The sequence below is a fragment of the Cupressus sempervirens genome, chromosome 1, assembly GCF_028749045.1.
Source record: "Cupressus sempervirens isolate cs-2001-9-10 chromosome 1, ASM2874904v1, whole genome shotgun sequence".
In the NCBI taxonomy this organism is placed as follows: Eukaryota; Viridiplantae; Streptophyta; class Pinopsida; order Cupressales; family Cupressaceae; genus Cupressus; species Cupressus sempervirens.
This window is the reverse complement of record NC_143118.1, coordinates 306,534,587-306,558,870: the sequence shown is the minus strand read 5'-3', so window position 1 is coordinate 306,558,870 and position 24,284 is coordinate 306,534,587. Positions and strand designations below refer to the sequence as shown.

The 24,284-nt window shown below is 38.2% G+C and overlaps 1 protein-coding gene across 37 annotated transcripts in view; it reads right to left on the bottom strand.

Annotated features, from left to right (window-relative positions):
- NUDT9 (nudix hydrolase homolog 9) overlaps positions 1 to 24,284 on the bottom strand; it is a 197,839-nt gene that overhangs the window by 119,411 nt on the left and 54,144 nt on the right. For all 37 annotated transcript variants that reach the window (XR_016363293.1, XR_016363294.1, XR_016363316.1 and 34 more), the window contains one exon: positions 17,881 to 17,966. Coding sequence is in view for 28 of the 37 variants with exons in the window: in XM_089823471.1 (XP_089679597.1) it covers positions 17,881 to 17,966 (86 nt within the window). In the remaining 9 variants the exon portion in view is untranslated. The remainder of the gene's footprint in view (positions 1 to 17,880; positions 17,967 to 24,284) is intronic.

The window sequence follows — 24,284 nt, the reverse complement described above, 5'->3', positions numbered from 1 at the left end:
ATAGAAAGGCTCTTTTTTCTTGGGAATGGATGATGGAATAGTAACTAGGTTATTGAGTAGATTTTTAGATTCTAGGATAGCAGTATGAGTTTGTGCAAGTTGGAATTCCTTAATAAACTTGGTAAGCCTTCCCAATTGATCTAGATACACTCGAAGGTATTCTACCTTAGACATTGTAATTTTAGTCTTTTTGGCATGATTTACAATGTCAAAAGCTTGAAAAGAACTTGCCAAACAAGACGAGAAACTTTTAGCCTGGGGCTTTGGATTTGACATATTGGGTTTGGGTGCACTTGTAAAAATAGGAAGAGGTGTACTTGATTTTTTGCTGTGACCTTAGGAAGGGTAGGCAGCGGTGTTCCCCTTTTTGCAATGGTGATAGGCATTTGCACACCATTGTTTAGTTTTACCGACTCATCTCTTTGAAGAGCTAACCGTGTTTGGGAATGTATCATAACTGCATATTCTTGACCAAAATCCTCCTTAAGACCCATGTCATCGTGGTGAACATACCCAATGCTAGAGTCGCTAGCTGCTCCATCACTTTCATTGTCTAGGGCTGCAATGTCCTCTGTTTGATAATCTTCTTGTAAGGTATCAACTTGATTGTTTTCAAAGTAAACTTGTGGCTTGGTTTCCTGGAGGGGCTTCAAGTCCAAGCCCCTTTGGAGGAGGGGGAAGCTTTGCTTAATTTTTTGCTTTGTAGTTATGAGCAGTGTTAGGATATGCCCTTTTTGGGATGTCTTTGTATGGAGCAGAAAAAGATCCTTGAGATATTTGCTTTTTGAGAGCAACTCATTTGCCAGTTTTTGGACCATAAGGTCTATATTGCTTGAAGTTGAAGCATAATTAAAGGAGTTCCCCTTTGATTGATCCATGCGTATTTTGTCAGCCATGATAAGATCATCCTCAATCTCTATTGCCAGAGTTTGAGCATTGCCTAGATTTGTAGGAATAACTCTTTTCAATAAGAAGCTAACCTTTGGAAGTTGAGTGTTAATGAAGTGTAATGTCCCTACTATTGGGGTTAGCAATAAATGAGTAAAACCTACAAAAGAAATGTCAAAATAAAGAAAATAACAAGTCTAAATATATATTCTACCCTCTATACTAACCCCAACCTTAAAAGCGTCTCTAGATTAGGTTTCCTAACCCTTCGTTATTCTGTCAGTTTCTCTAGAGTGCACCCCTTAAAGTTCTTCTTGGACGAGACATCCTCTATCCAAGGCCAATCACATATGCATATGTTGACTTCATCAGAATATTCTGGCACATGGGGATTATACTGGTCCTAGTCATGTTAGTCAAATGGAGATTATACTGGTCCTCCTCGGGTAAATCTTTCCACTTCACCAAGTACTCTGTGATAGTCCTCCTACGGAGTTGTCTCTCTCTACTGTCAATGATGCACTCAAGGACAAGAACCAATTTCCCTTCATCATCCAATGGAGGAAGAACTGCTGAAGACACAACATGCTGACCCAACGCCTTCTTGAGCCATGACACATGGAAAACATTGTGCACCCTGTTGTCTGTTGGAAGCTCAAGCTCATAAGCCATCTCACCTATCCGCCTGATAATCCTGAAAGGACCATAGTATCTAGGCTTAAGCTTCTCTGACCCCCTCTTCCTGAGAGTAGACTGTCGGTAAGGCTGCAGCATGAGGTAAACCATGTCATCAACCTCAAAACTCCTCTCTGTCCTCTTCTGATCTGCATACTGCTTATGCTGATTATGTGCTCTGGCAATATTGTCTTTGAGAGCATCAACAATGTCCTTACTCTCCTAAAGCAAATCCCCAGCACGAGGAACTCTAACATCACTCATAAGAAAATCAATAAAGCTTGGTGCATTATAGCCATATAGTGCTCGGAAAGGAGTTATCTGAATAAACATGTGATAGGTAGTATTATAGCAATACTCACATAAATAAATCAATCTAACCCATGCTTTCTGCTGATCAGCCATGTAGTTCCTCAAATATCCCTCCACCCACTTATTCACTATCTCTATCTGCCCATCAGTCTGCGGGTGGTAACTAGTGCTAGGTGTGACCTCAGTGCCACATAAACGGAACACCTCCTGCCAAAAAAGACTCAAGAACCTGCTGTCCCTGTCACTCACTATGCTCCGGGGTATCCCATGTAATCTGAAAATCTCTCTAAAAAAGACTTCAGCTACCTCCACTGTCGTGTAAGTAGTAGTGATGGGAAAGAAGTGTGCATACTTCGTCAACCTATCTACCACCACATAGATGCAATCTCGCCCTTGGGCCTTAGGCAAGCCCATAATGAAATCCATAGATATACACTCCCACTTCCTATCAGAAATGGGAAGTGGCTATAGGAGCCCTGCTGGAAAGGTGTACTCTTGTTTGTTCTGCTCACAAACAAGGCATCCTCTAACATACTGCAACACATCTGCTTTGAGCCCCTTCCATGTGAACCGCTCCCGTACCTGCCTATACGTTTTGAAGTATCCAGGATGTCCAACTGTAGGTGAATCATGAAGTGCTCTCATAACAATACGCTTCACCTTCAATCCCAAGACTAAGAATACCCTATTCTTGTAGATAATCAAATCATCCACAAGTGTATACCTGGTATCAACAACTGTCCCATCAACAATCCCGGATGCCCATGAATCTCTGGCATACTCAACAATGATCAAGTGCCTCCAATCCTCTGATATTTGAATCATAGCATTGAGATGTGGTCTACGTGATGCATCTGCTACCACATTTTGAGTCCCTTTCACATAGGAGATGTCAAAATCATAAGCTTGCAGTTTACTAACCCACTTTTGCTGCCTATCATTGAGATCTCTCTGTCCAAGGAAATCTCTCAAACTATTGTGGTCAATTTTAATGCAAAACTTACCACCCACCAGATACTGCCTGAATTTAGCCAATGCATGCATAATAGCCAACATCTCCTTGTCATATATACTAAATGATCTCTCTGGCCCACAGAGCTTCCTGCACTCAAATGCAATGGGGTGCTTGTCCTGCATTAGAACAGCACCAATACCCTCTCCAGAAGCATCACACTGAAGCTCAAATGACTTCGAGAAGCCAAGCAATGCTAACACAAGGCACGTAGTCATGATTTTCTTGAATCTTTCAAAGCAAGTTTGTGCCTCAGGTGTCCAAACAAAGGCTCCCTTTTTCAGAAAATCTGTCATAGGAGCTGCATGTTGTGAATACCCACTAAAGAATTTGCGGTAGAAACCACACAACCCAAGAAACCCTTTCAACTGTGTCAGGTTCTCTGGAGTAGGCCAATCCACAATAGCAAGGATCTTATCAAGATCCACCCTTACTCCTACACTAATGATGTGACCCAAATACAATAGCTCTGTCATGCCCAAATCACATTTGGACTCCTTGGCGTACAAGGACTCCGATTACAAGATCCCCAAAACTGTCTCAAGTGCTCCATGTGCTCTTGCCAAGTTCGACTGTAAATCAGAATATCATCAAAGAAGACTAACACATACTTCCTTAACTAGTGACGAAAGACCCTGTTCACGGTGGACTGAAAAGTAGCTGGTGCATTGGTTAGTCCAAATGGCATGAAAAAAAACTCAAAGTGCCCACAATGACTATTAAGATAATATTTTATACTTTCTATAATAGTCAACTACTTGTCTGTAGTCCGTCTTTCAGTCTAAATAGGAATGTTTCCTATCCCGTCTCTTTTTTCTTCAGTCCAGATAGGAATGTTTCCTATCCTGTCTCTAGTTTTGTTTCTAATTCCGTCTTCAATCTACGTTGTTTCTTTTAGAAACAACGTCCTTGTAATTCTTTATAAGGAACACATTTGTTCCTCTGTTAATTAATGAATCATCCGGAAATCCGTTAATCTGCCAACTCTTCTTGAATCTTGTAACATGGTATCAGAGCTATTACTTAAATTTTTTTGAAAAAAAATTATAATTTCTTCGTGAAATTAATTGTTTAAATTTTTTCAAAATTATTTCTGTTGAATTTCTCTAAAACCCGCTTAGGGTTTTCAGCCTAGAGAAATTCCCGAACTCGGCTCTGCCTGTGTTTGTTCAGCACACTCTAGCCCCATTCGTCCATGCACATCGATCCTTGAAGAAAAATCTGTCATTTTTAATCAAGAAATCTGAAGTTTTTTCAAGCTTTTTTCAGCTAGGGCCATTTTTTTCGAAACCCTAATTTTTGGGGTCGAAAAAATATTTTGTTTGCTGATTCTTGGTGGGTTTTTCGAGAGCTCAACTGGGTTGTCGTTCGTTTTTTCTGGGTGCCTCGATTTTCGAGTCAGCGGATCCAAAAAACGACAGCAAATTCTTTCTGAGTATTTCGAGCTCTCTTCTGGGTCATTCTCTGATTCTTTTGGGTCTTTCATATTTTTGCCTCGAAGAATGTGCCTTCACAAATTTTCACAATTTTTCATTGAAAAACGTGCCATGGCATCTCTGACAAATATTCTGCTCGAACATAATTCGAAATTCAATGGTCCCAATTATGGAACCTGGAAGCAGCGCATCATCGCAATCTTCGAATATCGAAACATCGATCAACTTGTTTTGGGTGTTACGCAGCGTCCGATTTCTCTGGGTCCTAATCAAGGCGAAGTTGCATTTTTCGCCTTCTAAATTTGTTTCTGTTTTTATGGGTTTGTTGATTTTCTCCTCAAAAATCATTTCAAGTTGTCTGTAATACGCAAAGTTGCGTGAGATTCTGGGTTTGTTGATTTTCTCCTCAAAAATCATTTCAAGTTGTCTGTAATACGCAAGGTTGTGTGAGATTCTGGGTTTTACCGTTTTTTTCACAAAAACGAAGTTTTGTAATTGCAACTTATTTTGAGTCATAGCACTCTTCTGGCAAAGCTTCTTGGTTTCAGCATTCTGTAGATCCAGGGAGGGTCTCAGTTATCACAGAATGTTCCGACATCCATATGTTGACCATTAAGGAAGGGTATTAAGATAATATCTTATACTTTCTATAATAGTCAACTACTTGTCTGTAGTCCGTCTTTTAGTCTAGATAGGAATGTTTCCTATCCCGTCTCTCTTTTCTTCAGTCCAGATAGGAATGTTTCCTATCCTGTCTCTAGTTTTGTTTCTAATTCCGTCTTCAGTCTACGTTGTTTCTTTTAGAAACAACGTCCTTGTAATTCTTTATAAGGAACACATTTGTTCCTCTGTTAATTAATGAATCATCCGGAAATCTGTTAATCTGCCAACTCTTCTTGAATCTTGTAACAATGACATCTGAAGGTAGTCTTCTCAATATCCTGCTCTCTAACTCCGATCTTATGGTAACCGGATCTCAAATCAATCTTCATGAAGTAACATGCACCATGAAGCTCATCAATCAACTCATCAATCCGTGGATGGGGTACTTGTTCTTGATTGTCCTTTTGTTCAACACCCTGTAATCAATGCACATTCTCAATGTACCATCCTTTTTCTTCACCATCACAACCGAAGAAGCAAAAGGAGACTTGCTAGGCTTGAGGTGACCCATCACAAGAAGCTCCTTGATGGTTTTCTCGATCTCATCCTTGAGCCTCTTAGGATGCCTATATGGTGTAATCATCACGGGTTTAGCACCCTCCTCCAGCTCAATGATGTGCTCAATACCTCTATCTGGCGGTCTGCCAAGTGAGATGTCGCTGAAGACTCTGTCATACTTCACTCCCAACTGCTGTATGTTTGGATGATACTCTATCTTATGTTGTCCCTCCTGTGTAGGCATGAGAGTATATACAGCTGCCCTCTCAATGTCATCATGTCTAGCTAACCTCTCCAGCCATCTGAAGGAAATAGTCCTGATGTCTCCATTCCTGATGTCTCTTAAAATGTGTTGCTTCCGATCCACTTCAAACTTAATCTCCATGTCCTTCAATTTGAAGGTGACCTCTTCCAATGAGCGCAACCACTCCATCCCAAGAACAATATCCAGATCACCCATGTTGACAACATAGTAGTCCGCCTTGAACTCATAGTTGTTCAGGCGTAAGTGCAAATTTCTAACCATCCTATTACACTTAAGAGTATAACCATCAACAACCTGTACTCGTAGTCCCTCAAACTCCTCAGTCATAATACCACAACGTTCAACAAAACGTGCATCAATGAAGTGCGTAGCACCTGTATCAACCAAAGTAATAACTCTCTACCCTGCTAGAACACCACGTAGTCTAAAAGATCCTTCCTACTGAATGCTAGACAAGCGTGCCTCTTGGAAGTGCAACTCGGGCTCCTCCTTAGCCTCTAGAGCTTCTGCTTCTGCCTCAGGCTCTGCATCGCTATGATCAACCTCATGTCCAGAATTATCAGAATCTGAATCCTCATAATAGACGCACATAACCCTATTGGCCTTCCCCTTAGGCCTCATAGGACAATCATGATCCCTATCATAGGGACCTTTGCGATAAAAACATAGCTTCTTCCTGCGCAAGTCATTCAGTGTCTCCATATCCAAAGGTGCAGTAGATTTACCCTTGGTGTCACCTTTTTTGCCCTTGTTTTTATCAAACTTCTTATTGTCCTTGAATGAAGAAGTGCTCCTGGAGGTGAACTTGCTAGAGGGTGTTGTGAGCTCCATGCTCGGTGCCTTCCTCATAGCCTCCTGCAATGAAGGGGGATCGAATGCCTTGATCCACCCCTTTAGAGGTTCAGACAACCCCTCTGTGAATAGTATAACCAACCTCCTCTCGCACACATCCTGCACCATCACTGATAATCTCTGAAACTCACTGATGTAGACCTCCAAACTGTCTGTCTGTCTCAGCTGTGCAAGATCACGGAAGAAGACCTCTGGGTCTTTCTTATCAAAGCGCTCTACCAATCTATCCACAAAATCCTGATAGGATGTCACCTGATTATGCTGCAATGTAACCATACCATGTGACCACCAATCATGTGTTGCACCCTCTAAATGCAAAGTGGCATACTTGATAGCATCTGTCTCTGATATAGGCCTCAATGCTAGGAATGTATCGAACTTATGGATCCAGGCTTGTGCTGTCATCTGTCCACTGCCGTCGAAAGATGGTAAGGTGAGCTTGCTAGTAGCTCGCTGCAACTCACTGTCCTGACCTCCTCTAGGCCTCCAGTTCTGCCTGCAACTCCTCATGTGCTCTCTTCTCTGACTCAGGTAGCGATCAAAATTCAGCAACTCACGAACATGTGGAGGAAGTGCCTGCCATTTTGCATCTGTAGCTCGAAGATCATCCTAAAAATCCTCTAGCATATAATCCTCTACTGCCTCCTGGGTCGCCTCTCTAAGGAATGTAGGACGTGTAGGCCTATTTGCAGTCCATGACCTGTGCCTAGGAGCACCCTGTGACCCTACTACACTCCTGTTATCCTGCTCTGGTGTCCCCCTATCCTGTTCCTGATTACGTCTGTCCTTTGGGTTCATGCGCTCAACCATGGTGGTAAGTGTCTGCAAAGCCTGAGCCATCCGCTCTTGTCCTGTAACCATTGCTCTGAAAAATTCCTTTGTTTCCTGATCCTCATTCCTATTGTCTCTTGGTGGGCTATGCTCTTGTCTATCACCCATGGTGTCTAGCTGCCTGTCAAAATCTTGTTCCTGTCAAACAAAGTTTGCCTACGAGTGTAAAATCTGTGAGAGCCAACCCCAGGTGGCTCCATGTGATTGCTAAACCCTCAGGATGGTAGGATTTAGCTTTGATACCACTGTAATGGCCCTTGCCAATAGGCCACTAATACTAAACTGTGTAATTTCGTCAAACACTTGGCATGCAAATTAAATACACTGTTGAAAGTAAAATGTTGAATAAAGGAATTTGTTGTGCAACAAATCTACTAAAATAACTGATGTAAAATAAAGCCAATATATTCATTCAATGATAACCAAATGCTGTTACATATGATATGCGAATTTCATCTCAAGGCATTACAACATGGCACATTACAAACAAACCCTTACTGGCTGAATGCAACTGAGAATTTCTTGCAACTACAAACTAAAATGAAAGAACCTGATTAAGCAAATGCTGGAGACTAAATGTTGAGGATGAAATGATGAAAATGCAACTCCAAACTGGCCTCCAATTTCCTGACCTTATGGCCTACAAGTACATTTGTACATGTACGGATTGGTACAACTCCTGGCAAAAATAAATGTTGGGCTGAAAGGTGCCGAAAATGAAATAGAAATAAGCACCAGGCTCCAAGGAAAATTCTTCCAAAAAATAAAAATCAAACTCCCAACCAATAGTGAGATATGAGCAAAAATGTATGTCCGGGCTGAATATCGAACCCTGCTGGAAATGCCCAAATAAGCCCAACTTGAAGTAGCTGAATACCACTTCCAAAGTGCAACCCTTCAAAGGATATTTCACCTCCTCAGTTATGCAAATCCTTAGGAGACTCCGTTCCTAACGATCAAATGACAATTTGCAGACCAAGATGGTGCCACAAATGCTCAAAGAGAAAATTAGTGTAAACTCAAACTTGGGATGTCCAAATGAGAGGCCAAGCACTCTATTTATGCACTTTCCTAAGAAGCCTCTAAGAACTACTAGAAGTATCCATAAAATATTCTTATGAAATCCCTTAAAATAGCATGTCACTATAAAGGGGACTTGACAATCATCTCTCCATCCTTCATGCCTTTGATGGTAAATTTTGAGTTTTAAACCATTAACTAGATTAGAGATTTCTTTCCCGTCCAAGGTCCATAATTTGATTGCTCCATTATCGCCAACTTTATGTACTTTGTAGGGTCTGGTCCACTTGACCTTGAACTCGCCTAATTTAATCTCATTGCACCCATTATACTTTAGTACAAGTTGGCCTGGCATGAATTTTGTTACCTTTAGATGTTTATCATGCCACGCTTTGCGCCTAAGCTAAGATACTTCAGTGGCTCATTGTGCCATTAATCGTCGTTCCTTGAACTTATTCAAATTGTATAGCCTTTCCCCCAAGCTCTCCATATCAGCCAACCTATTCTTGATTGCGTTCCTCCGACTTGGCACCATGAACTCAACTAGTACCACAACTTCCTGGCCATACATCAATTGAAATGGAATTTGTCTAGTCGTGACCTTATAAGTGGTGCGGTAGGCCCATAACACAAATGGTAGCTTTTCCTCCCAGTCCTCACCTTTGACACCACAAGACTTATAGATCACTTATACCAATATCTTATTTATTGATTCGGCCTACCCATTTGCTCTCGAGCAATATGGGCTTGAAAAATAATGACAAGTTTTGAACTCCATTGTGAGCAATTAAATGACATTATTCATGAAATGCCCTCCCCGGTCACTTATTAGTTGTATTGGAATGTCGTACCTGGTGATTATTTGTTCATAGATAAATTTTCTGGTACTTATTGTCGAGTTGTCTGGTAGGGCCCGTGCTCGACCCACTTCATAAGATATTCAGTTGCTACAACAATATACAGACACCTCTGAGCTTTACTTGTCTTCAGGGGTCCAACAAAGTCCAACCCCCATCATTCAAAGAGTTTATGCATGTTTGGTGGGTTAAGTGGCATAAAGTCCCTCTTCAATGGCTTTCCCGCCCTCTAGCAAGTGTTGCAGCCCACGACCCATTCTCTAGCGTCATTATACAAAGTAGGCCACCACAACCCTGTCAAAAGTATTTTTCGCGCTGTTATGTCTGGTCCCATGTGTCCACCCTTGGGACCTTCATGCACTTCTCTCAATATGCTCAGCACTTCTTCCATAACGCATCTTCAAAGGAATTGGTTGGGTCCCATCTTATTCAGTAACCTGTTAATCAATTGAAATGTTCGTCTTTTCCGCATGAGCTTCTTTCGTTCGTTCAGTTTGCATTTCCCACGAAAGCTATCCTGTTGATAGGTATTCGCCAATGCTTGTATACCATGATGAGAATATGACAAACCAAAACAAGTGTGCATCGAGAAAGTCATCATTTACTCCCTCAAGTGGTTCTCCTGACTTAATCCTTGAGAGATGGTCCGCACTCACATGGCTTTTCCCGAGATGTACCACGATGCTAAATGTAAACTCTTAGAGGAGGAGCAACCATTGACTCACTCGCCCTTGTATAATTGGCTTATTTACTAGATACATCAGAGCCTGGTGATCTACATAGAATACAAACGGTGTTGCTAGCAGGTAATGCCAAAAATTCTGCACGGCATACACCATTCGTGAGGGCTTCTCTTTCTATTGTATTGTAATTCTTTTCGGCTTTGACAATAGCCGACTTGCAAAATAAACGAGGTGATCTAACCAATGGTCAACCGTCTGCGCAAGAGTTGCCCCAATTGCAAAGTTCAATGTGTCCACGTGCACATGAAATTCTTTATCCCAGTTTTGATAAGCGAGGATAGGTGCTCCTACTAGTCTCATTTTCAGTTCTCTGAATGCCTCATCTTGTTTTGTTTTCCATGTGTAGGCTCCCCCTTCCAAGTCAATCTATCCAGTGGGTAGGACACTTGAGAGAAATTTTTGATAAATCTTCTATAGTATCCAATGTATCCTAGAAAAGACTTCATTCTAATTACGTCTGTAAGAGGTTTCATTTCTAAAATTACTCAGATCTTATCCGGATCTATCTTCAATCCCATTTTGCATTATATATGCCACAGCAGTTTCCCTTGAGGCACCATGAATCTGCATCTTTTTTGGGTTTAGTGCTAACCTAACTCGTCAACATCTCTCCATGCACTCCCTCAAGGCTACCAAGTGTGTGTCCTTCGCACTGAATATGGACCCCTTTGCGTTGAATATGGACCAATCGTCTAGAAAAGCCTTAAACTTCCCAACTGACATCTTGTCAAAGATGTGTAAAATGATCCTCTGAAATGTGGCTGGAGTGTTACATAGTCGAAAAGGCATCCGATTGTAAGCATAGACTCTTTCTTCTACCACGAAGGTCATTTTCAACTTATCCTCTTCTACGATGGATATCTGGTTGTAGCCAGAGAAGACATTCATGAATGAGTAGATCTCATGTCCAACAACTTCCTCTAGAATACTGTTGGTGAATGGTATCAAGAATGGGTCCTTAATGGTTATTGCATTCAGGCAGTGGAAATCCACACATATCCTTATTTGGTTGGCATCCTTCTTTAGTGATATTACAATAGGAGACATCCATTCGCTTGTTTGTACGCGGAATATGATGCCCGCATCAAGCATTCGTGCAATCTCCTCATTGACCCGTGCAGCATAATTTTTGTTCATTGAGTACGGTCGCTTCCACACCGATATAGCTCCTTGTATGAGTGGAATCCAATTGACACATAATTAAAGCGGAACTCCTTTGAGATCCTTACCAAGTGAATACGTCCTTGTATTCGGTAAATATCTTAAATGTCGTTACTTTTAGCACAAGGTTCCAGTCATCACCGACAAGGATGTTCTTAGGATTGGCTTCATCCCCTAGATTCATTGCCTTTATCAAAGGTTCTTCATATTTAATGGGTTTTTCTTTATCAAGTGCATGTGCTGGTGTTCCATCCATCGGTGCCTCCCCTTCCTTATATTCTTTGTACTCGATTGGGAAGGAATTCTTTTTATCCTCATTTCTGTAATCTACCCCCGACATGTTGCAACTCGAAAACACCTCATAGTCTTCCATTTGCCAATGGAAGAGTCCATTTAATGAATCCAAGTCATCATCAGGGCATCCCTCCAGTTTGAGAACTCCCTCCTTATTCGGTTCCATGCTTCTCTTTCTTTCATCGTCTGCTTCTTCCACCTTTGAATCAGACAAAGATGCTAGATCTTCACTCACCATTTGCATTCGTAGGTCAATTGTGAACTTGTGACCTCTCTCCATCGAGAGAGTATTTCGTTTCCAGTCGTGATTCATCCTTGCTTGCACCAACAAACGCTTTCCCAGGATCGCGTCATATCCTTTTCTCTTTTGTGGGGTTACTATGAAGTCCAAAATGAAGGGTTGTGTTCCTATCATCACTCTCTGCATCATCAAAGTTCAAATAAGTTCGTTGGTCGGCGCCTACCAATTGAAATGTTGGCAACCACAACAATGGTCGCCCTAATTTCTTCCATGTTTCCTCTGGTAACACATTCACACCAAAACCTCGTCAACAATGGTGTCTGTCAAGATGGTCCCAAGGATGCCCATCTCCACCACTGTAGGGTGTCTACCCACGTTCACCACAAGTAACATCGGATCTACAAGTAACATCGGATCCTTTTTTGTCCCGAGAGGACTCTCCTCTCCAAGGGAGTTTTCGTTTTCACCATCATCATTCTTTGTTGGTCCAGCTGATGCCTTCAAGGGTGGTGTCATGTTTAATATTGTTGTTCTCAATTGTGGCATTGCAAGAAGGTCATTTAATTTTATAGGGATTTCGACCTGCATCACCTGCCTTATGATTTTTTGCTCTGCCTGTGTGCTCATTGAGGTACTCACGGTAGCATTTGTTTCCCTTCTTTCGGCCATCATTTCCTTCTCTATTTCGTCTTTCACTTCTTGCATCCTTCTCTTCTCTTCTTCGGGATAGGGTACGCAACTTTCTTTCCTTGTGCTCGGGTAACCACTAACACTTCTTCACCGTTCCCTTCGATGTTCAGCAAGTTAACCCCTGGTTTTGGGAATTTTGAATCGTTGTGGTCTCCAAGACCACACCATCTGCTTCACTCTTAGACCAATCCCTCACAAAGTGGCCCCACTGATTGCAGGTGCAGCATTGTATCGTCGGCCGCCAACTTGGGTCATACTGTATACGACAGTAACCTTCACTATTATTGTTATTATTTCCGCCTCTTCCTCATTGATTTATCCAATATCCTCTTGATGATTTTGTGTTGATGTTTTCTTTCCCCATTCCTGCAACACCTGATGTAGATACCTCCTACATCATTAGAAATTGTTGGTGGCCCTTGATTTTCATGTTAAACGGGCATTCTCTAGTGGAATGTTCGGCTATCTGGCAAATGTCACAGAGCTGATTTTTTGGGTAAGCGCCCTTCATGTGGCCTTCTTTACAATCCTTACACCATAAGTCCCCATCGGTGCTTCTGTCAAGTTTTTTCTTCATGTTCTTAAATTCTTTCATCATACACAACATATCTTTTTGTAGTGCCCAAATCTTCTTGTTCAATTCTTTGTCGCTGCTCTCCCCCAAAGAATTATCTTCCTCATCAGACGATCTAGTCTTCTTCTTCCCTATTTTACTTTCGCTCTCGAGGTCCCATCACTCTATTATATGTATCAATGTATGATGTCGAGGGTACAATTTTCATCTTTTTCGAAACTATAGGTTTCAAGCCTTCGATGAACCAGCATTTTTTCAAACCATCAACTGATGGGCTTTCCATCTTCCCGACCAACTCCTTCAGTTTCTGTGCATACCCACGGACAGTTTCATCCTTCCCTTGTTTACTGTTGTAAATTTCCACTACAATTTTGTTATCATCTCTTAATAGTCGGAATTCTACCCCGAACTCCTAGTCTAGTCATGTAGCTACCTTCACCTGATCGATGTCAAAGAACCAATTGATCGCTACCCCCCTTAGAGTAGCTGGAAATTATTGTACCCAATCATCCTGGTGCGTCACTCCATTGGCCATCCATATGGTTTCACATGTCTTACAATGTCGTACGAGACCTTCTATACCATCACCCATGAACTTAGGCAGTTTCTACTTCTGCCCTGCCATAACTAATGTTTGTTGCCTTGGTACAGTTGGTTGCTTTGGTTGTGTTGGTTGTGTTTGTTGTGTTCCATGCGAGTTTTGGTTCTGCGCCTACACCTGAGCACCCGCGTTACATTGCGGTGAGATAGGTTCTAAAAAGGGGGTTGTGCAATTATCAAACTATACTCATTCGTATGGTGTGTGAGGGACCAAGTGGTCACCCCACGCTCGTGCTCCTTTGGCACCTTGAGCCACGTTGGTTCCTTCTCCTCTGTTTGTATTCTCCACACGTGGTCTACGTAAATTTAGAAATTCTTCCCCCGATTCCTCAATCAAATTCAACCTTTGTCGCATCTCTAATAAGTCCTCCGTACTTCTTGGTTGTCGACAGTTAGGTGAACTATGTTCTTTGTTCAGTGCACCTCCTGTGGCACCGTGGTCACTCTCTGTGACCCCACCGTGGTAATCATCATCGAGTTGCCTGAGTCGTTTCCTTTGCTCAATTTGTTCTCTTTTATTTCTCTTTATCATCATAGATAATAAGAACACTTTTATTTATATATAGTCTTCGTACATCATCATGGGTCATTTATGCAACCGTTACAGATTTTCAATGTTCTTTTCACACACACTCCATTTACATTCCCATGTACTAGTGCTCATGGGTTAGATCTCCATTGGGTTTCATCTCGATCCTCGAATTCTCAACGATTACATTCGAGAAAGTTCTTGAGAGTATGTTGTCTACGCTACTCTCTCTCAGCATCCTCTCTTTGTCGTGCTTGTGCAAGGAATGCTTGCGCAAACAATCGAGGGAACTGGTGCAATAGTTTACTGGCGTCAGGGCTGACGTTCAAAGCATCCCAAACTGTGTCCTCTGAAACTTCCTCTCGTATGGCTTCTCTACGAACAAACGTTTCAATCGTTGCACAAAAAAAGTATATGGAAGTTATCCGCGAGAGCATTCTCACCTTTGTACAACTCAATCACGTCGTCTTCATTAGTTCTGATGTTCTGTGGTGCGGGTATTCCCATTTATGCCATTCGCTACATTGCACTTTCCAGATTCAAATCGGCAACGATGCCAAATGTTTACTATACAGGGTAAACTAGATTTATGCATATCACAGTAACAGAAATAAGATATAAACACAATGCTTAAGGAATCAAGCATATTCTTCATTAATATCTTCAAGCTTTAATCATCATATGCAAGTACAGGATAAATCATGAATGACTAATACTAAACACTGAATATCTTCTCTCTCGAGGCAAAGCGTACATATAGATCCCGAAGGGGTGCGACCGAACCGTCGCGCCATAACAGAACACCCTTCGGATAATAACTGACATCTTAACTAATCTCGATGGCATAACACTTTTTCCGACAACAATCCATATAATTCTTATTTAATTATATTGATGCTTAAAATATTTTGAATGTATGATCGATGTATTTATATTATAATAATTAATAATATATATTGTAATTCATTTATTAATGTTTATATTATTAAATTTTACTTATTTGTTTTATCATTTTTTTTTCCTTATATCACCATTATAGTCATATCAAATATTTGTTTATATTAATATTATATTTATATGTCATTAATATGATATATTATTTTATAATAATAATATATCATATTAATGACATATAAATATACTAATAGTAGACTTAATCTATTCATTTCAATTTATTATTGTCATTTATTTTGTAAGTCTTCTTTTGGGGCGGGGACATTAGATACATATGTAACGGCACATGTAAAGTAAAAATTTGCAATAACACATCCTGCTAAATGCAATCACATTATGGAGGACTGTAATGTTGAATAAGTCAACACTAGGTCGTTAGTTTTCCATATTTTTCTCATAGCCTCTCTCCTATAAATACAAGAGGACTCTTTGTAGATTAGGAATCTTTTATGCATTGCAAGAAAACTCTGGTGAAATTGTACAGGTTCAAACTTCGCTTTAATTTGTGCAAGTTGATTTTTGATCGAATGAAAAGTGAGTATTTTCAATCTTTGAGCTGAGGAGACTTGTGGAATTCTTTGTGCTTTTATGAAGAGTCTTGAATCTGATTTTGTATAGACTTTGTGCTATAATTTTCAATTTCAGTTGGTGAAAAGTGAATCCATGGACTTTGAGCTGTGGTTCATAGTGATTTTAGAAATAAAAACGAAGTTTCATGTGTTCAACTCTTTGTACTTACCATATTGCTGCTTCATAGTTTAAAACATTTTCAGGACAGTGTATAAGTCTGTGAGCTTATATATATTCCTGAGTCTATAGACAACTAGTACACTTAACAATTACCTTAGTCTATAGACAACTACTATGCTTAACAATTAATCTTTCAGTTAATTTTGAGTTTATTAGAATTATTGCTCCAACTGGTACTTGGAGGTGAAATTGAAAAAGGCCATCAATTTACAGAGTACGTTTTTATGAATGTAAAATCCTTCCTCAATAAAGAGGAAGGGATATGTGAACCACCCAATTTCCAGTTAAGTTAGTAGCAATAAGAAGGGCACCTCCCCTAAGTTGAGAGGAGAGATTATTTCTCATACACTATGTCTAAATATCCCATTTTGTGAGTAGTGTGTCTACGATTACTGACAAAATATTTAGCCAACACATTTACTGAACGAAAGGCAGGAAATGAAGGAGCAAAAAAACTATTATTAAATAGCAATTTCCAAATGATCAAGAATTTCATTGCATTAATTCTTAATATTGAACATACCCAGTTCAGATGCCTAGCCAAGCAAGATGTAGGAATGATGGAGGAAAATATGGTGATTGTAATAATATTGTATGGACAGGGTTGGATCTACAAAATAATGCAACCTATTGTCATTGTTCTGCCAAGAAACCCTTATCAAAATGTGCCCTCTGAATTCCCCGAGAAACTCACCTTAAGCCCTATGAAGTGCTATGGATGGCGAAGTCAACGGTACTGCCTACAATCTATGCCTCTAGCTGCCTCAGATCTGCAATCATTCATTACTTTCGAATCTGCTTTCAAAAACTTTATCACTCTCTAGAGATATATTTCCCCGCAGGGGCATTCAATCCTGTGTAGGATTATGTCTCCACAAGATGCTGGTTCAAATGCTTGCTTCAGCTCTCAAGCCAAGTTCACCAAAATTATTTATTTCTGAGTATGTGAAAATGGCATCCCAAATTGCCTTTTGCTTCTTTCCTCGAAAGCCACACCATTTTTAGGTTGTTTTAGCAATTTAGAATAATAAACTTCATTGAACCTTTTTATTTTTATTTTATTGCCTCCCCAAGGGTATCCTCCTAGGGAAATTATTTAGTGACTTTATCGTAAAGTAACTATTAAGAATTTTGAGTCTATATCCATCACAAAGTTGCATAACTGCAGTGTAAAGGGTTGCCTTATTAGGCAGGTGTAGTAGATGTGGGTTTAGGTGGGGGGTGTGTGACATTTTGTCTGCATGGTAGTGCTAGGTCAGAAGAGGTCTTACAGAAAGAAGAAGAGATTTTGGGTGGAAGAAATTTTGGTAAATGATATCTACTCCTTGGCGATTTTTGCATGAGAGTCTGTTTCAAATGGTGTGCTGGTATGGCTGAAGGAAAATGTCTGGAGTTTGAAAATGAAGGTGATGGTTTTTGGTTTTGGCAAATTGGCGAAGGAGAAGCTGCAAGATATTGCTGACACTCAAGCCTCTCTGTGTATTTGCAAAGGAAATGGTTTGAATGAGAGAAGGGAGTAAAAGATTGGACAGATTTTGGAAAAGTGATGCCTGGCAGTTTTTTTGCGGTTGGTTGGTCATAACAGATTTCACGTATGTTGGCAGAGTTGATCTGTGAAGCCAAAACAAAGATGCTACAGACTTTGTTTTGCCCTCGTGAGGGGTGGAGTGAATAGCGAAATGATGGCTATGGCATTTTATGCCATTTGTTAATTATTTTTGAAATTTATTGTAAAGATGTATTTGATGGAACATAAATGTAGTAAGGTAGTCTTGAGGATGTTAGTTTGATGTGGCATGGAAAATCCAGCCTAATTTGTAAAGTTATTGTTAATATGCTGATGCAAAACATAAAAGGTAGTAAGCTGGGGGGGGGGGGGGGAGCGGTTATGTGAAAAATGAAGCTGATATGTACTTACTTTTTAAATATTAATTAAATATAAATCTATTACAAAGCAAACAAAAATAGCAATAAATATTAATTCAGATGTTTTAAAGTAAAAGTAGAAAGGATAGAGCAATCAACACAAACAAACCTATAATCAGTAAGTCCCAAACAAAGGCAGATTTTGGTTTCCGCAATGGATTCTTTTTTTGGAGACGGTGTTGAATAGCCTCCATACTGAAAAAATTAAGAAAATTCAAATCAGAGAATGAGACCCATAAATGATGTTGTGTGGAACAACAAACTATAGATAATACACCTGGCACTTTGTATACATGACTTATTTGAAATATAAGAGTAACACGTATGGAGCTTTCACCTTTCTAACAACAGTTTTGCCTTCTAAATTAATACAATATCTTAACGTTCTTTGAACACAAAGAAGAATAAGATATCTTATCTTTACTTATTATTTTTAAGTTGCTTAAAGAATAAGAGCTCTCATTGTTATTTCCAAGACCAAACATACTTATATCACATAGATTGGGCAAATTGTTGTTCACAGATTTTATATTCTAGCAATTGCATAAGTGAACCATGACAATTAAAAAGCAATAAAATCTCTTAACAAAATATTACAGTATTTTCTTATCTCATCGTACCATTATAATAAATTAACATATGAAAATATCATTTGTAGAATTCCCAAACTAAACAATTAGATCAAAGTTAATTTATAACCACTCTATGCAAATTCAGAGTGTTCCAACAAGTGAGAAGAATCAATATGTATAATAGACTATGAAGTAAATAATATTTTATAAAACGATGGCTTTCCAGTTTCAAACCTCTAAAAGATGAGAGGTTCAGATTAACATCTAACCATCATAGGAAATAATGTTACGTATAAAAAAAATCACTAATTCTACCTCAATGAAGGCACAATTCTATGTAGAAATCCTGGGAATATTTTATAAACCATGTGTTAATAATCATCCCATTTCCTATAAAAAGTTTGTACAAGATGGGAAATCTGTAATGTTCCTTTTTGGCCTATTCCAGATTTTTGCATTAAAAAAATAATATTTACTGAAAACTAATAATGGTTTCTCAAAGTTTAAGAATTTATGGTGATATTCTGATCAATAAATCATAGCACAGTACTCAAAGTCAATCTTATCATGAATTCTTTGGAATTACTTAAAAATGTGCTGAATAGAGGTTTTTGTCTCCAACTCAACAGTGATAATACAAAGGGTTTTTGTCCTTAGCCTGCCAAAGAGCACGAAAGGGTTTTCGTACTTTCAACTTTTAGCCCAACTTGGAGGGCTTTCATCCTCCTCGATTAAGATTTCAGTTTTTGTCCGAACTTGATAAAAGTATGAAACGGTTTCTATCCTTCCTATTCTCGTGAGCTTGGAAGCAATTTCATCCTTCCTATATGCGATATGCTTCTTCAAACTCAAGACTGATTGCTTGATGTATTTTCTGGATTATTTTTTATAGGCTTCACTCATTAATATTTCTTGATGGATTGAAAGGTCAATATTTGAACAATGCTCAAAAGCTTTTATAGATAATTGATGCTTGAATTTATTTTCTGAATTGATTCTTGATGAATCTCAGATATTTTTTAATTGCTGAATGAATTTCTCACTTCATGATCTTCTCAAATGTATTGTTCTCCCATTTTATATCTTCAGATGTGAGGGAGTCACATTTTCATTAAGACCATTGCCTTTGCAAGAGTCAAACACCATCATAATTATGTGCTGTCATGGAATGCTTTAGTAATTGCTGATAATGATACTCCTTCAATCTTGATCAACCTCATTCATCAAATCACTAATATCCAAAGTTGCATGGGTACTCGTACCCACACCCCTGGTACTCGTACCCACGTACCCAAGTACCAGGTACACGTACCCCAAGTACCAGGTAATCGGTGGACAGCATCATAGCTAAGGACATTGATTAAGATTTCTGATTTTTTTTTTCAGTTTTTGGTTCACCTATCAGCTTCTTGTTTGTCAAGCTTAATTCAATACCTAATTAGTTCAAAACTTTGCTACAATATTGATTAACAATAAACTTTCTCACCGTTCAAAAGTCAGAAGTTTATCATGTCATATAATTTATGATCTGCTTATTCATGTTTAAAATCTGCCTTCTCTACTATGCATCTAAACATTTATCATATATTATTAGCCAATAGCCTATTATAGGTGGGCATTTCAGCCCAAACCTGTCCGTTGATACGCAAACCAGATACCATCAGCTGTTTTTCAAGTTGAAAACTGTTCAACGAGCAATCAATGCAAATCTTAGATCAATCTTGAACACCGACCACATTTATTCTGAAATTTCAGATCTTATATCATTATATTTCTCAACAGATCTTTTAATGATCTGCGAGATCTGTATATTGATCTCATCTTTCCAACCACTTGCACCTTCTATATATAACCTTTGTGAATGGTGTAAACAGTATTGGTGAACAACATATCTGTTTTATATATTAGTTGGAATCTTGAATCCATCAAACTTTTCAGTATTTATAAGTAACCAATCTAAGCTTCCCACCTCTATCTGCAAACCCAACCAGGGTAGCTCAGCCATTTTATTTACAGAAGCTCCCTGCTCATTAACATTTCTAAGAGCGTTTGAATGAGATAGCATGGATGATCATCTGGTGGTAGATTTCTGCAAGCACAACGCTAATGAAGGGACCAACCCACTGCACAGAAAAACCCAAAGTAAAATCAGTCGATGCTTAAGAAGTTTTTCCCTGTGCCACAGAGCAGGATTACCAAATAGGAACAAAAATGATCATGTAAAACAAAACAAATGAAGCAACCAGGGAAACGGGTAAGGAGGAAAATTGTGACTGAAATTTTTGGAAATCGATATTCCTTTGATAAGAAGGTATACGATTCTTGAAGCACTTGAGCCAGCACTTTTCATTATTCTGAGAATTTGATGCCTACTGGAACTTTGAAAAGCATATTTCGAAAGAAACATTTTCTGTTCTTTCAGCACAGCGCTAGGATAGATAGATAGCCATCCATGAAGGGTGTAGAAATTCATTGTCGAATGAATTAAAGGCAGATGCTAAACTGTTCTAATGGAAATTAAGGCAGATGCTAATGTGGTCATCCAAGGCATGGTCCTTGTTGTTGTCTCCATCCCTCATTATTTGATTGTTTCAAAGAGCATTGACATCTTCATTAATTTAATCCTATTCCAATAGCATTGGCTTCCTCAATAATTGTTTATCGAAATTGAGAAACCGTGCTATACTAAAAAGAAACAATCAGAAATCTTCATCAAAACTAAAACAAACACATAAATTTTCATCAAACTAATGCAAAATCTCACTTGAAAATCACGATGACAGCTAATTTCTTCCAAATATCCTCCTAGTAATGCCAATTTCAGAAGCATTTCTAACATCATTTTTTCAAAAAATGCTTAAGAAAAACAATTATCGGGCCAAATTTTCCACCGAATGAAATAGTTCATGGTTTTTAAAAGCTCTTCCACATTGGATCTTGATCAGAACCACTCACTAAGTGACAAAATCTGAAGATCGTCACCAGGCATCTGAAGACTATAATTTGTGAAAAAGTTTGGAGACAAAAAAAAAAAAAACTAGCAGATATAATGCAAAGAGTCAATCTTACAGGACAAAAATAATCTTCTTTGTATCTCCATTCCCCAAGATCTTAAAACATGTGTTCTTGAACTTAGGTAAGCTCTAAGAGTGTTGGCCATTTTCTAAATGATATAAGGCCCATATAACTTACCCTTTGAAGTGACTTATCTTCTCAAATGTGTGGGAAGCTTTTTCAATAGTTGGCAACTATGTAGATGTTTGTTTAAGTTAATAAATATTATTTTTTATGTCCTTATAAATTGAGGGTAGTTTGTATTTGAGTAGTTCTGTAGCTAACATTTTACAATTATAATGATTAATGAATGGAGCTTTATTCATGTGAATTTATCTCTTTACATGCGCATAAATAACTGTATCTTCACAATATTTATATTGGCATTGTTGTTTTCATATGGTGTTATTAGGATGTGTTGCAATAAGATTGGCATCATTATATTTTTCCATGAATGGAAGGTTTCTTCATGCTTTATGATTTATAGAGATTCACAGATCAACACACTTAAAATTGTTTGGTAGGTACCTTAGTGTGTGTGATCAAATCTAGTTCCCATTTACATTAAATTTTGATACAATGAATATCAAAGATGAGAAAACTAACCCCAACCATTACAATGACAATTGTAATGGGAAATCCTTTAGAAATGTGGAAATATTGAATTATTATGTAAAAGGTTGATAAATTTTAGTTTAGTTTAATTGTTTGCTTGTTATTTATAGTTATTAATCTATGATGAAACTTGAAATTGGCTCTTTAATTTAGTGTCATATTAAAATTTGAGAAGACTTTAATGATAAAAAGATAGTCAACTACTTTAAGAGTGTTCATCAACTCAATATCTATGTACACTTGTGATTATTATCATGCAAATGACAAGTGATCTAGAGCTTCAATCAAATAAAACAATATTTACAAGGATTTTTAAGCACTTGATGCAGTGATGGATGTGTGTCAGAAAGCAAGTATATGTATTAGCATAGGGATAACTTTCTAAACTACATAAAAAGATGCATCTAGAAGATAAAACTTAGATTCCTCAGGAATAATTCCTAAGTTACAAGTTATGACAAGGAAAAACAACAAGTAAAAGTTTAAAAATATGTATCTTTAAGTTCTATGCTTCATAAATCTTATGAGATAATAGATAGTTGGTCTTCTAAGAATAAGAGGCATTGAGATGTATGCACCAATAACAATCTTAGAGTTGTAAAACACCACAAAGATTAAAAAATTATGCATTTTTTTTTTAATTTAAAAATTTGAAAAGAAAAAGAACTAAATGCTCTCATTTATGTGAAAAAATTCCACGATAACAACTAAATGTTTCCTTATTGTGACAATAGACGAACTCCCTCATCCAAATTAGAAGCCACTCTAAACAAGACTCTTTAGACTTAAAATTAATTATAAAGTAACCCATGGAATCAATAGATAATTTCCAAACATTGTGATTTTTATTTTGAATTCTTATATTCGTCTTTTGCATTTCTTATATGAATTTAACTATATTGGATTTAATAATTAACTATGTCAAATTAACAATGTTTAATTTGGGTTTCATTGTTTATATTCCTTTCATGTCATATTAAATATCTGGCATAAATATATGTGGACAACCATCTTATACAGACGTCCACCTTTTGCCATTATCAGCATACCCCTTGCTCCTTCGGTTGCAAGTGCTAGTTATTAAACATATAACAAATCTGAAACTGAAAAAAATGCATTATATTTGCAAACTTTATCATTGTTCTTCTTTTGAAAAACCATTGTGATGACTCATAATTTCAGATTTTTTATAAATATAAGTGTAATTAAAAATAAAGTTTGACATACCCAAGTACGCCCGTCCCCATGCAACCTTGCTAATATCTTTTTATTCCATTGCCTAAGTTATATTGTTATAAAGGTTGTGAGATTTGTGAAGACTGTAATTTCTTGGCGAGGGCATGTAAAGATCAAAGAGTATTTATTCCATGGTGTTGAATCTGGAAATGTGAAACACTCAGATTATTCCCAAGAATACCAACACCTGTATTTAGATTATGAAATCTTCAATTTGGATATCTATTAGAGCTCGAGTTCTTACATTGGATAAAACTTCAGTGACAAAAATAAGAATAGATTCTCATAGGAATCAATTACAGAAGGTTCTAAGAAATGTTTATGTTGTATAAAGATTCAGTTGGCTATAAAGAAAAACTAGTTTATAAAGTTGAGAGTGAATGAAGATAAGCTACAACACGACGTAGGCCCTCAAATAGCACTCTCGTATTCTCAACTAGGGTTTGCATTCTGCTTAGGAATGTAAATTCACTTAGTCTCTGCAATGTTTCCTGCTAGGAAGCTGCAAAATCTCAACGATTTACATACATCGTTATACATTAAAATCAAACTGAATTAGGAACAATGAATGATTCATGATACATTTGATAGTTAACATATGTAAGCCCACTTCCTTATCTCTCTCCTAAACTCAACCCTGAGGATGGGGGTTTAGTTTTCGTAGGGCACTCGACAACAATCTACAAGTAGGCTCCCTCAAGGTTTCAGGACCCTGTCCCTATCCCATCTTGGGATTCACTTACCTTGTGAAGATTTACTCCACCTCTCCCTACACAACACCGGCCTATCCACTTAAGGGGCTATAGCAATTGATTAAGGAATAGACTATGAATATATCGATAGTACCTGTATTAATTTCATTTCTAGGAGATCCATCATATATTAGTAGAAATACTATTAAGAAACCACCCCTGAACAGCAGAAACCGGAAGGAGGTCAAACTGGAGAATGAATTTCAATGGTTATCAGAGGTTATTTGGCAGGGCTCGGGGAAGATTAACTAATATGTTTAATTAAGTGTTATGAAGGGATGCAA